Raw genomic sequence first — 20472 nt, forward strand, 5'->3', positions numbered from 1 at the left:
GGATGAATGTATAAAGAAGATGTGGCACATATATACAATGGAATATTACTCAGCCATAAAAAGAAACGAAATTGAGTTATTTGTAGTGAGGTGGATGGACCTCGAGTCTGTCATACAGAGTGAAGTAAGTCAGAAAGAGAAAAACAAATACCGTGTGCTAACATATATATGGAATCTAAGAAGAAAAAAAAAGCATGAAGAACCTAGGGGTAAGACAGGAATAAAGACACAGACCTACTAGAGAATGGACTTGAGGACACGGGGAGGGGGAAGGGTAAGCTGTGACAAAGTGAGAGAGTGGCATGTACATATATACACTACCAAACGTAAAATAGATAGCTAGTGGGAAGCAGCCACATAGCACAGGGAGATCAGCTCGGTGCTTTGTGACCACCTAGAGGGGTGGGATAGGGAGGGTGGGAGGGAGACGCAAGAGGGCTTTGTTGTAAAGCAGAAACTAACACACCATTGTAAAGCAATTATACTCCAATAAAGATGTTAAAATAAATGAATGAATGAATGAATAAAAGGAAGGAAGTGAGTGAGCAAGCCATGTGTGTGCATAGGGAACGGCTCCTGGGCAGTGGAAGCTCCACATGCAAAGGCCCTGAGGCAGAGCATGCTTCCTATGTTTGAAGACTAGCTAGGAGACCAGCATGGCTAGAGTGGAGGACTTGCCATGAGGGGCCAGAGGAAATCAGAGTGGGCTTTGGCTTTTACAATGAGTGTTACCACTATAGGGATATGACTCACACTTGAAAATGGCTCACAATAGCCTGTAGCTACTCTGACAAAGAAAAGACTGGAGGAGAGAGAGACCAAGGAGGCTACATCCATACTCAGGGAAGAGCTGATGATGACCGGAACCAGGGGAGCAGCAGAAGTGGTCAGGGGTGGTCAAGTTCTAAATATTTTTTGAACATATAGCTGACAAATTAATTTATAAACTGAGCTTATAAAACTATTATACTTTGAATCTCTGTTACCCTGAGTCTACTAGGCAAATGTTCATCAAATGTAACTGGTTTAAATATCTCTCAAGGATTCTGCAAGTGCCTGTATCATAATGCACGAAAGAGCAAATTTTAGGATTTCCTGTGTTAAGGTCTTTTTCAACTGAATCACTGATTCAGTGGTAGGTATTTTAAACTGTATTGGTATTTAAGCTCTCTGCCTTATACAAGTAACATAGAAAATGTGTGATGTGAGGAAGTGTATTTAAAATAGTTCCAGCATTGTTGCTTCTCAAATATAGCTTCCATTTTTTTATTAGGGATTTTTCGTATTCTTGATTTTCTGTTAAAACACAGAGGAAAGACAATAAGGCATGGGCACTGAGAGCCTCTGATTTGGAATGCAAGAGACCTAGATTCAAGTCCAGGCTCCTGTCCTTACAAGCTGTGTGACCTTGCAGAAGTCACCTAACCTCCCTGAGGCTCAACAGCCTCCTCTCTTGGGGACTAGAGAAAGGATTGCTGTGGGCATCCTATGTTGTTATACATATAAAACAGAACAGTACGAGGCACATTGATAATTGCTGTGTTTGTTTTAATAGCAATCATGACAAGATATTGATGACATGGAAGTATTTGCATTTACTAGGAAGAATAATTTTAGAAGGAGCTGTTACTTTTAGGCTTGACTGCAGCAAAGTTGCCATTTAACCTCAATAATTTAGATATAGAAGGCCACTTCATATACCTAATATAGTCTGGTATACACATTAAAATAATGATATGTGAATAAGGGCAAGTCCAAAATATAAAATGTATTTAACCTGTCAGATGTATACGTAATTTAGTAATAAGCTCAGTGAAGTGACAGCCCTTCACTGTGTATAACAGTCTTTATCTCAGTGAAAGTGACACGAGTGACATTCCCCCCAGCTGACCTTTCTCGCTCTTCATCGACTGAACCCCTGGCCTCATTCAGTCAGGTAGGCGATGTGCCCCAGCAAAGTTTCATATGACCCACCAATGTACTCTGTCACTGTGGATTACAGTCTCCTTTGACAGTTGAAACAAACAGTAAAATTCACTCAAATATAATTGTGTGGCATCTGTCAGAGCGCAAGGCCAAAGGACCATGTCAATCATCAGAACAATAAAGAGAAGTTCTTTGCTCTTTTTCATCAAGTTTGCATAGGTGTATTTAGTGAATTGACCACTGGCAACTCTATGGTATGGGATGTTTTGCTGTCTATGTAATAGCATAATGTAGTTATAGTTTTTGTCTGCCCAAATTCCCAAATTAATGATTTAGATAGAACTATCCAATTCAACTTTTGTGATCATTGGCAGTAGTTATGCTTAGGTTACAGTCTGGGTTTTGTGCTATTATTTGCTTGGTAGGAATTGACTCTGAAGTAATATGTGAAAAAAAATCCGTTGTTAAATTATTCTAAAACATTGGGGTTAGTTGATAGTTCATTGCTCTAGAATTTAAAATCAGACTTTCTTTTTTCCTTCCTAAAAATTTTGAAAGACCAAATATTTTGCCCTTAGTTTTTCTGCAGTTAACATTCAAACTGAATTTTGATGGATCAGAATGAAATGTAATTGTAAGTAATATTTTCAAAGCATAAATTCAAGCAGGATGCAAGTTTCTGAAATAAATTATTTACTCTGTTTTAGAAAAAAATTCTCAGATTTAAATGAGGCTTTTTTTTCTGGGAAAAATGATGCTTTGATATGGATAAAAGGTCTTTAAGCCAGTATGATTCAGGTATAACTTTAGAATTAATTGCTTTTATCCTGACTAGTTTACAAGCATCAAAAATGCACACACACACACGTATAGATGTCTAGGTAAAAAACAGTGGGAACCGCAAATAAAAATCTTGTTGGGAAGGTTATTTTAAATACCCATTTTTTTCATAATCCTCACTTGTATCTATTTTATACATAAGCATTAAAAATTAGTAAGTTCAAATGATAAATCTTTGGAAATTAAAACAATCTTTAGAAAAATAAGTTAATTTGAGAAGATATGATTGGTGTTAAGAAATGCAAAAGATTCATTTTGTTGAAATATATAAATATTTAAAGTAAATGTGAAATTGATGTATCTTTTTCTCTGTTTTAACAGTGAAATTCATATATTCAAAATTTTAGATGACTGCTGTACTACCAGATACTTAAATTGATATAGAATAAATTCTGAATCCCTATTAGATATATTTTATGTTTTCAATCCTAATCTTAGTAAAAGAAGACTTCTGTTCAGTCTTTAGTGCTACTTTTTTTTTTTTGGTTGCGTTGGGTCTTTGTTGCCGCACACGGACTTTCTCTAGTCGTGGCGAGCAGAGGCTCCTCTTCGTCGCGGTGCGCGGGCTTCTCGTTGCCGTGGCTTCTCTTGTTGCGAAGCACGGGCTCTAGGCACACAGGCTTCAGTAATTGCAGCAAGCAGCCTCAGTAGTTGCGGCTCGTGGGCCCTAGAGCACATGGGCTTCAGTAGTTGCGGCTTGCAGGCTCTTAAGTGCAGGCTCAGTAGTTGTGGTGCACGGGCTTAGTTGCTCTGTGCCATCTGGGATCATCCCAGACCAGGGATCGAACCCGTGTCCCCTGCATTGGCAGGAGGATTCTTAATCACTGCACCACCAGGGAAGTCCCTGTTACTACTTTTAAAGGTACTACTTTATTTATAAAGTTGATACTTTATTTCATAGGCATATTTGGTTAAGCACAAAAATCTTGAAACATAGGTGCTCTTTCTTCTCTGAATGTTTTTATTCAAGTATTCATGTTTCATTTATATTTAAACAAAAAAACAGAGCAGTAAACCACTGCATGAATCCAAAATGTCTGTTCCTTACAACAATTAAAATTAAATCTCCAGTTTCACATTAGCTTAATTTTTATTTGGAAGAGAAGGAGTTAAGACATTTTAGCTTATGTTCAGTATAATTTTTATAATAATTCCATTCAGGATATTTAATTGGTCAAATGTTTTGTATCGCTATAAAACACTTTTCACTGCCATTCTCAAGGACTAGTCATTGTTTTCTGTAGATCTGAAAAATATTTATTGTAATCCTTTACCTTGAAGGCTGTCTAAAAGAGAATAATTCTGTTCCATTCATTCCAGGTCGAAATATGAAGCAAATGGCTATAAATATCTCCAATAAATTTCCAGTGTAGACACAAGTAGTATGTATACTGTGAACCAATATGCATTTTCCTTAATTATTTGGATTTTTCAGGGAAATAGAAAGATATAAAATATATAAAAGTAAATATTCAAGGGACTTCCCTGTTGGTCCAGTGGGTAAGACTCCACGCTCCCAGTGCAGGGCGCCCGGGTTCGATCCCCGGTAGGGGAACTAGATCCCGCATGCATGCCTCAACTAAAGATCCTGCACACCACAACGAAGATCCCATGTGCTGCAAATAAGACCCAGTGCAGCCAAAATAAATAATAAATAAATAAATACTTTTAAAAAAAGGTAAATGTTCTATCACAATAAATTACTGACTCTTTTTTTTTTCCAGGCCTGATGGAATCGGAACTATTTCAATGGAAGAAAAAGAGAAGTTTGAGGAGATAAAGGAAAGACTGTCTTTCCTTTTAGAGAATCAGATAAGCCATTTCAGGTATATACTCCATTAGTACAAGTGTTTGTTTCTTTAATCCACTCAACCCTCTGATCCCCTACAAATGTTTATTATGCCTTTCTGCTACCGCTCAAGCACAATCAGTAGCTTCTCCTCCATTGCCTGCAAGGTATGACCCACGTTCCTAGGTTTGCATTCTGCTTCTCAGCCTGCCTTCAGTTTGCACTACTCATTCAGTAGGCCCCGCCCCTTGCAGTAGCCTTTCCACCGGCCCTCTTGCTAGCCCTGTGCAGTTCTCAGCCTTGCATAGCCTCTTCCCCCAGCTCTGGGGGCTTTTCCTCCCTCTCACTGCATAGCCAGGCAAGGAGACGCTCAAGCCCCGCCTTCACAGGGGAGACTTTTTCATTTATTCCAGCAGAGAGTGGAAAAGCTGAAGTCTTTTTAGCATTCATCAACATGTGTACTTTGCCCTGGTCACCTATCATACAGTCCTTGGTTATCCTTTTATTTACATTCTGTGAGAACAAGGACCACAGTGCGTCTAGCACAGTTTCTTTGCCAAAAAAATTAAGTATTGATACTAAGAAGCATTTGCAGGGTGAAGGATAAATATCTTGATAATATTGTTTTCCCCTGATTACAGTTAGCTTAATAGAACCTAATGGTTAAAAACAGAAATATACCATTTTCTATCAGTCTCATCATTAGATCCTATTAAATGTTGCCATGTCAGTGTATTGCATCTTATAGCATATCTGTCATGTTGCAGGTATGTCATTTTGTGTGAACTTACTGCAAAATAAATTCAGTTAATATTCCCCCTCAACAGTTTGAAAACACTGTTGTTTAACCATTTGAATAGAGTATCGCTGCTCTGGGCCTCAGTTTCCTTATTTGTAATATGAAAAGCTTAGACTCTGATTTTAAAATGATACTGAAGGAAAAAATTATCATAGGATATACTATCCATCTGTTTCTCTGCATTGGTGTTTTCATCTGGGGCTGGTACCACCACCTGAAGGTAAATGAATGAGGGAGGATTTTCTTTGTCATGATAACTGGGCATAGGGGCAGTCCTTTAGTGCTGGATTTAGAAATGCTATGCATGGAACAGTCTCACACTGGAGTACTGTTCTTCCCAAAAGGCCAATAAATTCATATTAGGAAGCACATTTGCAGAGGATGTTTCTGCATTTGCTGTTAAGAGTATTGTCTTTTAGGTTGTGTAGAGACCCTTATATTTATTGTGTTTGTCATTTAATGAAAGTCAGTATATAATTTTCCTGTTTTTGACATTATTGAGACAGAGCTGATCATTCAGTTGACTATATACATCAGTAACTATAAGTCTCTATGGTTATTTGTAGTAGTGCTTTCATGTGCAAGTAACAAATCCTACCTCAGACTGGTTTAAACAAATAAATGGATATGTTCACTTACATGCAGGTCTCAGATGGGGTGGACTTTAGGACAGGCTGAATTTAGTAGCCGTAGCTCCATTTATTTGTAAGTCTCACACGGCTATTTTCCTTCCTGGGATGGCTTTATCCCCAGCTGGGTAACAAGAGCACAGAAGTCCTTGGCTTCACATGCATACATGCCAGAGTTGAAAGGGAAGGTAGTAGAGGCTGTCTCTTTCTGTGATTCTCTCTTAAGATGAAAGGTTTCCTTAGAAGATCCTAGCAAACCAACCCTCATATCTCCTTTGCCCTAGATAGGTGATAGGCCCAGTCCTGAACCAAACCCAGGGGCCAGAGGAAGCCCACGTACTAGATCCTCAGTCACTGACAAGCCATGGGACCGCCACGATCGAGTTAGCTTGGTGAGAGCCAGCCCGCCAGCGGGTCCTGTCCCCACAGTGCTTACAGCTACACAGTAGAGGCAGGGAATGACAGTTGTCCACATCATTTATTGTATTAGTATTCTCTCTCGTACAGTTCTGTTTCTCTGTTTCTCTTAATAATGTCTGTAAAGATGTATGCTAGAATTCTTTTTCGTTTTTATTTCTTTGATGTACTATAAAGAACTAAACTAAACTGGTCTAGACATTTTAGGCTGACTTTTATATTCCCTTTTGATATTTGTAGAGTTTGTATAAATTTTACCAGTTTTATTTTTCCTGAGTCCATAGAAAACTGGATAAGAGGAAATGGGATTTAAAATAAAACAGAGGAAATTTTAGGTATCCATATAGGCAAATTTAGAAAAATGTTTAAATTGTCCATGAAGATCTTCCTGAGGATTCTACCAAATGATCTTCCGTAGCCACTTACATTAAAATTTAGAAAGAACGTAAATTACTTATCAACTCACACTAAATAAGTAACCAGAGTACTATTAATAACTCTTGTATAGAAATTTATTTATTCAGGCCCAGCTGCATTTCAGAAATGGATTTCAAAGATACAGGTAAAATAATAAGGCAAACTAAATTAAACATAAATGAGGAACTTCTGGTTAAAGACAGCAGATTAAATGCATGTCTGGCTCAGTTTCCTCACAGAACCTAACCAAAACAACAGAACAGTATTTTTCAGAAGACATAAACCCACAAGGACAGCAAGAGTAAGAGGGAAAAAAATGTTAAAAATGTGGAAGTTAGATGGATGGATGGTATCTAATTTAGCCACCCAGGAAAAACTGGATCATAAACAGGCAATGGGGAATACAGAGAAGCAATCTCATTTATGTCATCCAATCACCAGAACGTTTGGAATTGCCAGTTGTAAGCCCTCCTGGAAATCAAGAGTAAAGGATGATTTGTTGTAAATCTGCTTAAGACACACTTAGATCCCCAGATCTCCTTTCCACCTCATCAGCCAGGCCGCTGCCCCTCCCCTTCCCTGGAAGAGCACTGCTGGTTTATTCCCTGGAGAGGGTAAAATTAGAGGGTACCTGGGCTGAGGTAGAGGAGGGGAGGAAACATCAGGCACAGTTGGAGTTCAGGATTACACAGAAACATGGGGATTAGATAAATGGTTATTCTGAAATCTGAGAATCACAGCCTTCTCCTTCCAACTCACACACTGGACACCCAAAATGCTGGCAGGCAGGCAGGCAGGCTTACACTTTCCATACATATTGTGAAAAGACCTAAAGCTGTGGAAAAGAAAGACTCCCACCGAAACAGCCCAGCTCTCTTGCCCTTCAGCAAAGACCACAGTCTGCACGTACCCACCTAGGTGCATATAGCTTCCGTTCAATTTTTTAATAACGCAATTTTGAAAATAATCTGACAGCCAAAGGTAAGGCATCAGATATTTGAGGAAAGTATTTACTGTGGGAGACAGAGCCCAAACAAGTAATACAAAAAAGCAACTTGGGGAAAAAAGAAAGATTATGTGGGAAGAAGGAAATGGTGGAGGGTGTGGTGGGAATCTATTATTAATATGCTTGGAAATTTGAGAAAATAGAGCATCCATAAAACAAAAACTAGATGTTGCTTAAAAAAAGAAAAAGAAAAAATCTTAGGGAAAAAAATTAGAACTCTTAGAAATTGATGCAAATGACACAAATACGTACACACTATTGAGAGATTAAGTTAATGAAACCTTCCAGAAAGTACAGGGTGGAGGGTGGGAGGGATAGGAAAATCACAGTTCAGTTGGCCTTTCTTATCCTTGGGTTTCACATCCCTGGCCAGATCAATTTGGATTGGTTGAATCTGCAGATATATAGGGCCAACTGTACTATCCCATTTTATATAAGGGACTTGAGTATCGGTGGATTTTAGGATCCATGGGGGTCCTGGAACCAATTCCCCACAGATACTAAGGGGCAACTGTACAAAGATAGGAAAAATGAAGGATCTGCTTAGGAGTTTCATCATCATAAATAGTAGGAATTCCAGAAACAGTTAAGGTTGAAGATAGGAAATTATCAATAAAGTTATTCAAAACAGTTTTCCAGAATTAAAAGACATGTGTTCAGATTAAGAGAGCCCATTGAGTACCAAGCACAATGGATTAAAATAGATACTCATTAGAGTGCATTTTTATGAATTTTCACAATCTTGGAGATAAAAGGGAGGATGCTGAAATACAAAGAATCAAGAATCAGAATGACTTCTCAACCCTGATTTATTCTACAGTAATTTACTGAGTGCCTACAATGTGTCGGGCAGTGAACAAAATTTTTAAAAAGATCCTTTTCTTCTGCAGCTTTCATTTTGATGTGAGGAGCAGTACTGATATCCAGAAAACAATGCATCAGTGGCTTCACAATTTTGAGGAAAGATTATTTCCAACCTAGAATTCTACACTAGTAAACGTCTCCATAAAGGGTAATGGTAGAATAATGATATTTTCAGGCATACTGGACATCAAAAGATGTGCTTCCCATATTCCCTTTCTGGGGAATGCAATTTACCAAGACAAAGGAGAAAACAAAGAGGGAGAGTTAAGATCCCTGCAACAGGAAATCAACATGAGAGAGGAGGGAATCTTCGTAGTGGTAGCTAATAGAAACCCCAAAGTGGCAATTGAGCTTAGAGAGGAAATCGTTCTGACCAGAGCAGGTCAGAAAATTCTTCAAGCAGATCAAATTGACAAAACACTGAGATATTTTAACATATTGAGAGAAGTTTCACCCACTTGGAATAGAGTTTGGAATTGTATTAGTTGTGTTAGAGCTTGGAATTGTATTAGATTAAGTACATAATAAAAAGAAGAAATTAAAACAAATATAGCAAAGTATTATAAACAAAATAGTGACACTAGAAAGTAATCATATTAGATACATTTCAGTTATCTAGGGCGTTTATGTAATTAATGTAGATACTGAATTTTGGTCTAACACACAAAAGTGATGTAACTGCATTTAAGGGTAGGAGGAACAGAAATTATGTCTAGGGTGGTGGAAAGTGGTCTTTAAAAAAAAAGCAACTTATGTCCAAGATGGAGCAATGGAATGATATTTACCCTCCCACCTGAGACAATTTTTTAAAGACAAAATATGTGGGGAAAAAAATACTTTTCAAGATATTAAACATAAGACAATAACAGTAATTCTTGAGTGATGGAAAACAATGGATAAGCCCTTTAATTGCCCCAGCTTACTGACAGCACAGTGTTCCTAGATCATGGTCCAGGGAGGAGGAATCTGGGTGGATCCCCGTGGACACCCTGACTTGAGGAGACAGAGCTGAGAGTCCATGGAGGGTAAGGCAGCCAGAGTTTTCAACTCAAAGTTCTAAAGGAGAGAGCAAAGAGACCTACAAGTAATATTTGCTGAGGGTCCTCCTGGAGTCTTCAGCTAAGTATTGATCTGTGCATGGATGTGAGGAAACTATTCAAAGTTGGGCAAAGAACTATGTGAAAGGATTACAGGGGGTTCTTTACACAGGGCTAAGAGTAATTCCAGTTTTCAATATCTAGAGTGGAAACCTAATTTATGAGCATCAGGTAGAATACAGAAGGTTTTGCCTCAGTAGTGGAAAAAAATTAGCCCTAGAATAAACACTGGCATGGTCTCTCCTAATGAGGCTTAAAACCAAGATTTATATGAATCAAACTATTTTCAAGTAATTTAACTGCATTCCAGAACAAAATTCAAGAATATTTAAAGAAATACAAAAGTGTTCAGCCTCCAAGAAGGTAAAATAACAATGTCTAGCATCCAGTCAAAAATTTCTAGGCATACAAAGGAGTAGTAAAATACGACCAATGAAGAGAATAAAAACAAGCAAAAGTGAAAATGACAGGGAAGATAGAATTAGTAAATGATAGTATCAAAATAATTATTATTACCACATGTCATATGTTTAACCTGTTAAGGGCATCATGGAAAACCTACAACTAACATCATACTTAATAGTAAAAAAGTAGGAAAGACTGAATGTTTTCCACCTACAGTCAAAGACAAGGCAAGACTATCTACTCAGAAATCAATAATCAAGGTAGTGTAGTATAGAGAGTCCAGTAATAGACACACATACATGTGGTCAATTGATTTTCAACAAATGTACAGGTAATTTGCAAAGTATACTTTATTCAACAAGTGGTGCTGGAACTATTGGATATCCAAATGTAAAATAAAAACCTGGATCCATACCTCACACCTGATCCAAAATTTAACTCAAGGTGGATAGACATAGAAAACAGAAAATCTCTGTGTCCTTGGACTAAGCACAGATGCTTAAATAAAACACCAAAATCGTGATTCATAAATGGAAAAATATTACTTCCAACTTCATCAACATTAAGAACTTTTTGATCTTACCAAAGACATTATAAGGGAATCTCAGAATGGGAGAAAATATTTTCACAATACATATCCCACAAAAGACTTCTATCTAGAATATATAAATTTATTTATTTATTTTTTGGCCACACCGCATAACTTGCAGGATTTCAGGTCCCCGACCAGGGATTGAACCTGGGCCGCAGCAGTTAAAGCCCAGAATCCTAACCAATAGGCCACCAGGGAACTCCCTATAAATAACTCTTAAAACAATAAGAAATAAAACAGCCCAATAAAAAGTTGTTTTGACAGATATTTCGCTAAAGATATATGATGGTGAAAAGGCATATGAAAAGATGCTCAACATCATTACTCTTTAGGGAAACATAAACTAAAGCCACAGTGATTGATAGGAATATAAAATGGTACAACTCATTTTGTAAAATAGTTTGCAGTTTTTAGAAATTTAAACACCTAACGTATGACCCAACTATTCCACTCTTAGGTATTTCCCCAAGAGAAATGGAAGCATACATCCACACAAAGACTTTAATATGAATATTTATACCAGCATTATTCATAATAGCCCAAATATGAAGACAAGTCAGATGACCATCAACAAGGAATGGATAAAAAAATGTATTAGAATACTTCTGAGAAATGTAAAGGAATGAGTTGTTGATACATTGCAATAGCATGAAAGAATATCAAAACAGCTATGCTGAGAGAAATCAGACCCAAAAAAGTTCAATACTGTATGATTCCTCTTACATGAAATTATAGAAAATACAAACTAATCTAAATGACAGTAAATCAGTAGTTGCCTGGGCCCCACAAGTCGCGAGGAATCATTTGAGGGGCATGAATATGTATATTGCCTTGATTGTAGTGATGGTTTCACAGGTGTATACATATGTCAAAACTTACCAAATTGTATACTTTAAATATGTGTAGTTCATTGTATGCCACTTACACCTCTAAATCTATTTTTTTTAAAAAGCTAAGAACTTCTCTTCCATAGTGGGAAGTTAGTAGGATAATATCTAAAACTGGAAAATCAAGAATTTGAAATATTATCATGTAGGTTAGGGATATGACATTTAAATACCAAAAGAATCAGCTAAAAGTTAAAAACATTTTTTTCTCGAGAAATTACTTGGGAAATGGGGGTGGAACTGACATAAAGGATTTACGTTTTTCATAAAAATCCCCTTAGGAAAAGTTTCCTTTCAGGCTATGTGCATCTATAACTTTGATAAAAACAGATACTGTATTTAAAATTTTAATTTAAAATTCAAAGAAAACCAGTTTATCATTGGACAGGTCTATGCAGGCTCATTTATCTGTGTAATTAATTGGCTAAAGTGAAAATCAGCGTGACTTTGATTTATTCAGATTAGGTATTAAACTTGGTTGAATTTTATCTGTTAATTGAGTGTTTTTCACTTTGCTTAGCTATTACAGAGCTATTAAAGTGGTAAAAACCCAAAATATTTATCCTGAAAGGCAGAACAAAATGATTTCCTTCTTTTAAAACTTGTTTTGTGAAGATTAATTAAGCTTCTGTGTAGTTATTTTCTGTATTTTATTGATTCAGGATTAGTTGTAAATGTGTTGAATTATTTACACATCATGGGCAGCTAATGCTAATTCAGAGCATACCCAGTGGGACCTCAGAGCCCTGAAATGCTAAATGTAATCTGGGGATCAGTAACATTCCATTCATAAAATGTGTCACCCATAGGTTAATGGAAATAAACAATAGGAAAGACAATGGGTGGATTATGCAGAAACACTGAAAAGATTTAAGCAGGGGGAGGGGCTACAAGAACCCAATTTGTGTTTTATTTAAACGTGGATTAAGGTTTATGGTATACAAAATGACTAAAGCTACTTTACTAATTTGCTAATGCTCTAAAAAGCACCACTGTGCAGGAAAAACTCTTATCAAAATAAATTGGTCATGGTTTTTTATGTATGGGCGGGGGAGGTAGTGGGGGGAGGAGGCATAGAGGCAAGATTAAGTGAAGGAAAATTTTAACAGTAAATGGAATGATAAAGAGTACTCTGAAGAAAAATGTGAGTGGCTAGATTTATATGACACTTACTTGCATTTATCTGAGGTGAATGGAAGTTTCACAAAACTAAAAGCTACTCGGAATATAAATTCAACTACTGCTTTGTGAGGAATCAGTCTTTCTCTTTCTCTTTAAAATTAGGTCCAGTAAAGTTTCTCTTTAAAATTTGGTCCTGTAAGAGAACTTGAGCTTAAACTTGAAGGAAACCTCTTCAAATTACAGTGTGGAAAAAAAGAATTTCTTTGTAATTATGTCTTAGAAAATATGTCTACTTAGTCCTTGGATAATGGCAAAAGACATGGAAATAAGTAGACTTTTCAGGTTATTAGTTTGAAGATGTCTAAGAGCAAAATGGCAGTCCACGACAGCCCAGCTGCCTGTGTAGCACTTGATCTTGGGGCCGAGGCAGCGGTCAGGAAGGTTTTGCTGAACCTGGTTGAACAAGCGAGGCCACACCCGCAGGATGAAGTGGTCCTGACATTCTGTACTCTCTAAGTGGAAAGTGACCTGAAGAGGGACCCTCTTGTAAAGAGCAGTAAACCTGTCACCACCATGTGGCAGCTAACTTTTGAGGGGCCTACTCATCCTCCCAGCTCTGACCCTGATTTCAGAATACCTGCCCTCCAGTTGTTGGTGTGTATTAGGAATACATGGGACTAGAAATCCTTTGGATAAATGACTGCGGGCATTAGAGCTCCAGAAGGTTTATGTGGGGGGATGGGGAGGTTGGAGAGCTAGACACCAGCAGAGACAGGCAAATGTGGGGTGGTGGGGGGAGCCGGAACCTTGTTTCTCCTAGAAGTTACGTATGCAGTGTGTGTTTCCATCTTAAATCGCACATAAATATAGGAGGAAATGGGGGGAATCGTTTCATTTTATCATAGAACTTGAATAACAACACCTTAAACAAGAAATTAGTAGGAAATGCATTTTAAGTTTCTCTTTACTTATAGGACCCTAGAGATTCCTTTTTGATTACCGTATTTTTGTACATGTATCATCGAAACTTGAAACCTTTTTCATCACAGTTTATACCTTTACTGTTTAAGACATTTAAATCATGAGACTAGGTAAATTTCAGCATTTAAAAATTTCCTGCATGGGTCAATGCCCTTTTAACCACTTTTTACAAATGTTCTCCAATAACACCAAGTTATAGAAGAGGGAATTATTTAGCAGTCTTGGATATTAAATGTTTGACTTTCTTGTTCCTCCTTTTTTTTTTTTTTTTTTTTTTTTTAAAGATACTGTTTTCCCTTTGGACGACCTGAAGGTGCACTGAAAGCTACACTTTCATTACTTGAAAGGGTATGTTTTGAACATTACTTTGTAAGTACTGTTTGCATTCTCAATGGCTGTGTATTTTAGTGTTGAACTAGGCAGATGGTCCCGTTCCTCTTGAGTGTGGTATCACCTGGGTCTTTTGCATTTCATCAGTTTCTCGCTTTTTCTTGCTACATTCAAATTCTTCTATATCCTGCTTTTTCTCTCCAAAGCCTTTCTGAAGCCTACCACTGCCATCCTATGCTGAGTTCGGGTTAAAGTTATCGTCTTTTTGGTAGTATCCATTTTTCCCACCTCTTTTTTTCCCCTCCTTATTTCAGATAAGTACAATTATCTGTTTTTCAGACTTCACAGTTGTCTTTTATTATCCCCCTGACTTATTTGTACTTCTGTCTGTCATATCCCTCATACCTAGAAGAATTTAACATTTAACATTCACAAACATATAATTTCTTTCATTCTAAGTTTATCTCACAATGTATTTCAGTTCAATTTGTGTTACTTTGAAAGAATTCATGAATTACAGAAATTGATGATTATAGAAGTCATGAAATTATAGAAATATACAAAAAGTAAATAGCAAATAAGGTGTTATACCCACGCTAGAAATCATTTATTAGTGAAAGTCTATTCTCCACTGCTGTTTTTGTGGCAGATTAGGTGTAAAGGGAGGGGAGTGGGAGGGAGGTCCAAGAGGGAGGGGATATATGTATACATATAGCTGTTTCACTTCGTTGTACAGCAGAAACTAGTACGACATTGTAAAGCAACTCTACCCCAAACTATACCCCAATTTTTAAAAAAGGGGAAGTATACTTTCACCTGTCTATAAAACTATTCACATGCTAGTTGGAAGCTAACAGCTTAAGTAATGTGAACAAGTTTTATTCCTTATCTGTATTAAAAAGAATATCTAGGGATCATCTCTATCTCTTGATTTGATTATTCCGGTCCTGATTTGTTGACTTTAAGCACTTGGCTCTTGTTGATTTTTCTGCCCAAGGAATTCCAGATAATATATTATTTATTTGCACCTCTGAAAAGCAAAAAGGGGAGACATTGTTCAGTGATTTAAGGATTTGGGAGAGGAGGGCTAGAACTGATGACTAAAGTGAGATCTTTGGATTATAGACTGGTTTTATCTATATATCCCTGTCTTATCCTTGATTACTGTGAATGGTGTGATAGAAATATTGTCATAATTATCTGTTTTATTAGAATTTTTATAATATTAAAAGCTGCATGTAACTCAGGCTTTTCAGAGTTTTCATTTCATCCTATCCATTAAGGTATGATCAATGAGATAAAAATCCTTAAAGGCAGCTTTGCTTTTTGGAATGGCATCCCATCCTGGGTACCTAGTACAGCCTCTCTATGTGCTGGTTTCCATGGCAGAGCTCCCATCCTCCCCCCAGCAGGGAAGAGTTAGTAACAGAAGAGATGCCCTCCTGCCCTGTACTGACAGGTGGCAGGATGAACAGTGACCTTTATTCCAGTTACAGTAACTAATCATGTCTCTTGCTGAATTGAAAGAGAAATGGTAAGGGCTATTTCTTCATTTTCACATCTCTGTACTTACTGAAATCTTAGAAAAATAAAATCTACACGTGAATTCTTGATACAAATGTGTCTTGGAAGAACTTGGGGCGGAAGCATGAAACACAAATTGTGTGTCTCCCTTTTTTGCACTTGCTAGCCCTTTATCTGCACTTCTCCAGGAAAGGGGATTTAGTTTCCCCACACACGCTTCAAATGAAGTGTCCAGCTCCTAGATACTGTGAAATATTGCCTGATTTCAACCCTAGACTCACCTCTGTAATAGATATAGACATTCTAATTTTAACAGCTATTTCTATTATTTGAAAGTTTGGCACCATGGGAAAGCTTAACAGTAAAATTAATCTTAAATTTTAGTAATAATCACCTTAAAAATAATAGTGCCTGTTAATGCTTATATTTTTTTACTCTAAACAGAAGGATTTTTCTGGCAATAAAGAGTCTAATGTGCAGTTCTAATTAAAGTGCCAAATATACATCAGTGTGTTAAAGATTTTTAATGTGAAAATATGAAAGAAAATTTAATTTGTTAGGGGAGGAAATTTTTAAGTGATAAAGTTTGCTGTTTTCAGAAGGAAACCTTGTCTGACAAAATGAAAATGTGTTGTCAAGGATCACCAGTGCTAGAATGATTGAATGAATTTGAGATTATAAAATCCGTAGTGCCGAGGCTGATCAAAATAGAATGAAGTAACAAACCATGAAATGGATGTCTTCATGTTCTTTCAATATTTCTTTCAAAGTAAAAGACTAATAGGATAGTCAGAACACTTATAAAGTATTGTCTTCTTTATGTTAAGATTTTGCTATACCTGTATATTGTAGAATTTGAATGTAAGCAGAGCACGGAAAGCCACATTAATTATATGGAAAATAGCGTTTGACTAATTGTATAATCAAAACTTACTGTGAGCAGTTTTAACACTAGGAAAGTTTTAAGGAAAATTATCAATGAGTCACTATAAAAGTACTTAAATACATTATATTTTGAATTCTGGATACAATTGTGTTTTCCATTTGCCAATAGTAATACTTTTAAGTGAAAAGTCCAAAAACACAATTTAGGAACCCAACAGAAAATAATCCGTTGTTTTTTTTTTTTAATTTCAGCAAGTTTTCCTTGTGTTTTAACATTTGATACTCCATTTCACTAAGACAAAGAAGTTCCCCCCATCCCCAGCAGATCAAAATAACTAAAGTATAATTAGTGAGAGTAGTGGTCTTGATTTTTATAAAGCCCATAAATGATGCTTATTTTAATGGGATTTATGTTTTCATATATATTGCTCAAAAGATTTAAAGCTTTTAAATCAGGGATATGCAAGGTAAACTTTATTACAAAGTATCCCAAGGACTGTAATCTGGCGTTGTGGGTCCCTGGAGGAAAATTGACAGTCACACTGAATGGTGGCTTGGGCACGGGAGGTTTTGATGTGCATAAATGAGGCTTAGACAGGCGGAGCCAAGACTGGGAGAAATTACTTCCCGGTTGTGAAGTGCTGACTCATCACCTCCCCCAGTGTTACCTAGGACCCCTTCCTACCAATAGGTCTAGGGCAATTTGTGTACTTGTTTTTTAGTATGTTATGCCGTCTCTCTCTCTCTCTCTCTCTCTCTCTCTCTCTCTCTAGGTTTTAATGAAAGATATTGCCACTCCCATACCAGCAGAAGAGGTGAAAAAAGTGGTGAGAAAATGTCTTGAGAAAGCTGCCTTGATCAATTACACGAGACTCACAGAATATGCCAAGATAGAAGGTCAGTGCAGTGAGCAATTGCCGAAATGGCAGTGAGAGCCACCACTGCCTATTAACTGCATTTTCTGTGAGAAGTCCTTTCCTTTCTTGAACAAACCTGTGCCATGGCAAAGGGAAATGTCTCATTAAAATCTCAGCTGGTGAACTGAAGAGCTTTTTCCTATTCATTGCCTTAATATGCCTCCTGGGACTCTGCTTGAATGAAAGACCCAGGATTCATGCTTAAGTTGTCCTTTGTTCTTATTTTGAGTTTTGAAGAAACCAAAACGTGTTTTCATGGGTTGTATTTTTTGACATTACAGTAAGTATGTCTAACATTTAAACTATGGGCAGTGTATTCTTTCCTGATCAGTAACAGTGTCGTATTATTTAATTTTATTTGTGGCTCTGCAGCATCTCTCAGAGAAAGAGGAAACTTGTTGATTGTCGTGAGGGCTGAAATAAACTGATAGAATTTCCTGCAACTTTTAATTGCTTACAATATATTGATGCATTTGTAAGATTAGATCTCTTGAGAGGACTGTGCATTTTTTCTCTTTCTTCAGGTTTTATTCATTAAGGATAATTATTCATTTTATTCATTTAAGGTTTAAGATAACTTAGAAATACATAGACTGAAATTTGTGGCAAAGTCACACAATCAGCTTTTATCTGACAGTCCTTTGACTGATATAATTAAAAGTAATAGAAATGACCTCAGGTTCTTTAATTATCATAAAACTAGCTTGTGTAATACATGTAGCATTAACTAAGGGAGGAAAAAAGTTTATAGTGTTAAATTCTTATCTCTAAAAATAAAAAGTAAATCATCTGTTAGAAAAAATTTAGTAACTTTTAATATAAAATTGTATTTAATGAATTATAAATTTATTAATTAGTTGATACTATGATAGATTCATCAAAATTGGGACAATGAAAAAGATGATTATAATTGGCTGTGTTATATCCTGTTTTCTCTCCAAATCTGATCAAGCTTTCTAACAAGCACGTGATAACCAGCCTCCTGCGTGATTAACAAAAAAGCCATCCCATCACTATAGCAACCAATATTATATCACGAGAGTAACAACATGAAACCTCCTTAGATACCAGTTTAACATCATTAATTATGATATCATGTTGTGTTAAAGCAGAAGCAATGAATATTAGGTCATTTGGGGAAAGTGGAAGATAAACAGATTGGTTTTCACATTTTGAATACTCCTTCAAACAATTTTCATGTTTTGGGAATATTGGGTATTGTGAACACGGATTGAAAGAATTGATATAAAAATAGACATATTAAAACCTTTCAAATCTGGCAAAGAGAAAAAAATTGTAGGCAACCTTAGTAAACACAATATTGTTTTATCTAAATATTATGACTGTTGTCCAAAAAACTATGAGAATCCTTTTGGTCTTACCTATTTTAGTTATTTTTGACCATTACCTTATCCAACAATACTGAAAAGATATGCAGTATATTTTTTGTTTTATCTCTGTATTTATTTTCTAGTTGTAGAATCTATTTTAATATGGACGAATGAAGAACTTTCTTTTATTTGTACACATCCATGGGCTCCTCTCATTAATCAGCTAGATAAACACGTTAACAATGGTGATCAGAAAGGAATAGTTATTCTTCTGGATCACAGACAAAAACAAGTCTGTGTTAGAGAAAAGCCTAAAAGAGGACCCAATGGAGAGTGAGCAGGGAACTCTCCCACCTCTTCCTTTCTGGAGTCACCCCCTCTCTTATCTCGAGTCCAGTGTGAGAACATTCTAGAAAAAGGATCCTAGAAATCTAATCAGGTAGGACTGCTGAGCAGTCTCTTTTCAAAAAAAAATAAAATGCATACTTATTAGACAAGAAAAACTTTTATCCTTTTCATTTTCTCCCTTCTCCCCCTTTTTTTGTATCTTAAAAAATAAAGCGCTTTGTTTTATGCTTAGGCTCAGACCAAGAACAAAGTCGACTTTAAGTTAGAAATAGGAAATGGGCTACTTTTCTTTGCTTGATTGGTCTTTTACGTTACGTGAGTGAGCAACACGGGTAGAGTTTGTTTTTCTCCTAAATTCTCTTCTCTTATGTTTTAGGCCCAGCAGAAAAGGAAACAGGTAATCAATGTTTGTGCATGCATGTGCCATTATTTCTAATGTGGCGGTGTTGTGTTTTGATATGGGTGAATAGCTCTTTCCTTATCAGGGCTCCTGTTAGATCACTTTGACGAAGATACTGCAAAGACTTTGATTTTATTGGAACTGTTGCTAATGCTTTGTAGGGAAAATATAGGCCATTTATCTCTGCAGTAGTTCAGCAATGTTTTTTTGATATGAATTCAAAGCAAAACACCTGAGGCTGTATTAATGTTATGCATTAGGTTTTAACCACATACACTAATCTTATTTGGAAGCTGTTGCCAATATTTGAAGGACTCTTAGAACTAGAAAAGAGGACCATCTTTCTTTTATCACTCCTGGAAGATAACCTGAGAGTAAAAATGCATAAATGCTATTAAGTAAAAAGTAAGCAGCTCTTAACTTTGAAAGTTGTTAATCATAGGAATGAGCAGAGGTTATAAAATCCCATTCTCAAGAACTTGCTAGGAAAGAGTTCTTCTCTGGGTCTCTGAGTTTTTAAAGATTTTGTTACTTTTGTGTGTGTGCGCGCACACGCCACTTCTCACAATTGTAATTAATTTATGTATGTATTTGTTTATTTTTTTTTTTTTGGCTGCGTTGGGTCTTCGTTGCTGCGCACAGGCTTTCTCTAGTTGTGGCGAGCGGGGGCTACTCTTTGTTGTGGTGCGCGAGCTTCTCATTGCGGTGGCTTCTCTTGTTGTGGAGCACGGGCTCTAGGCGTGCGGGCTTCAGTAGTTGTGGCTCACGGGCTCTAGAGCGCAGGCTCGGTAGTTGTGACGCACGGGCTTAGTTGCTCCACGGCATGTGGGATCTTCCCAGACCGGGGCTCGAACCCGCGTCCCCTGCATTGGCAGGCAGATTCTGAACCACTGCACCACCAGGGAAGTCCCACAGTTGTAATTAATTTAATTAATGGGCCATTATGTATTCATCCTGTCCATCTCC

The 20472-nt window shown here is 36.8% G+C and overlaps 1 protein-coding gene across 16 annotated transcripts in view; it reads left to right on the forward strand.

Annotated features, from left to right (window-relative positions):
• The window catches only part of CADPS2 (calcium dependent secretion activator 2), a 552734-nt gene that overhangs the window by 409005 nt on the left and 123257 nt on the right, over positions 1 to 20472 (forward strand). For 12 of the 16 annotated variants that reach the window (XM_028489806.2, XM_055084855.1, XM_028489809.2 and 9 more), the window contains 4 exons: positions 4491 to 4592; positions 14056 to 14119; positions 17284 to 17407; positions 19483 to 19503. In XM_028489806.2, the coding sequence (XP_028345607.1) occupies positions 4491 to 4592; positions 14056 to 14119; positions 17284 to 17407; positions 19483 to 19503 (311 nt within the window). The remainder of the gene's footprint in view (positions 1 to 4490; positions 4593 to 14055; positions 14120 to 17283; positions 17408 to 19482; positions 19504 to 20472) is intronic. The other 4 variants (XM_028489810.2, XM_024131056.3, XM_028489818.2 and 1 more) reach the window with 1 other exon arrangement.

The sequence above is a fragment of the Physeter macrocephalus genome, chromosome 5, assembly GCF_002837175.3.
Source record: "Physeter macrocephalus isolate SW-GA chromosome 5, ASM283717v5, whole genome shotgun sequence".
NCBI lineage: Eukaryota > Metazoa > Chordata > Mammalia > Artiodactyla > Physeteridae > Physeter > Physeter macrocephalus.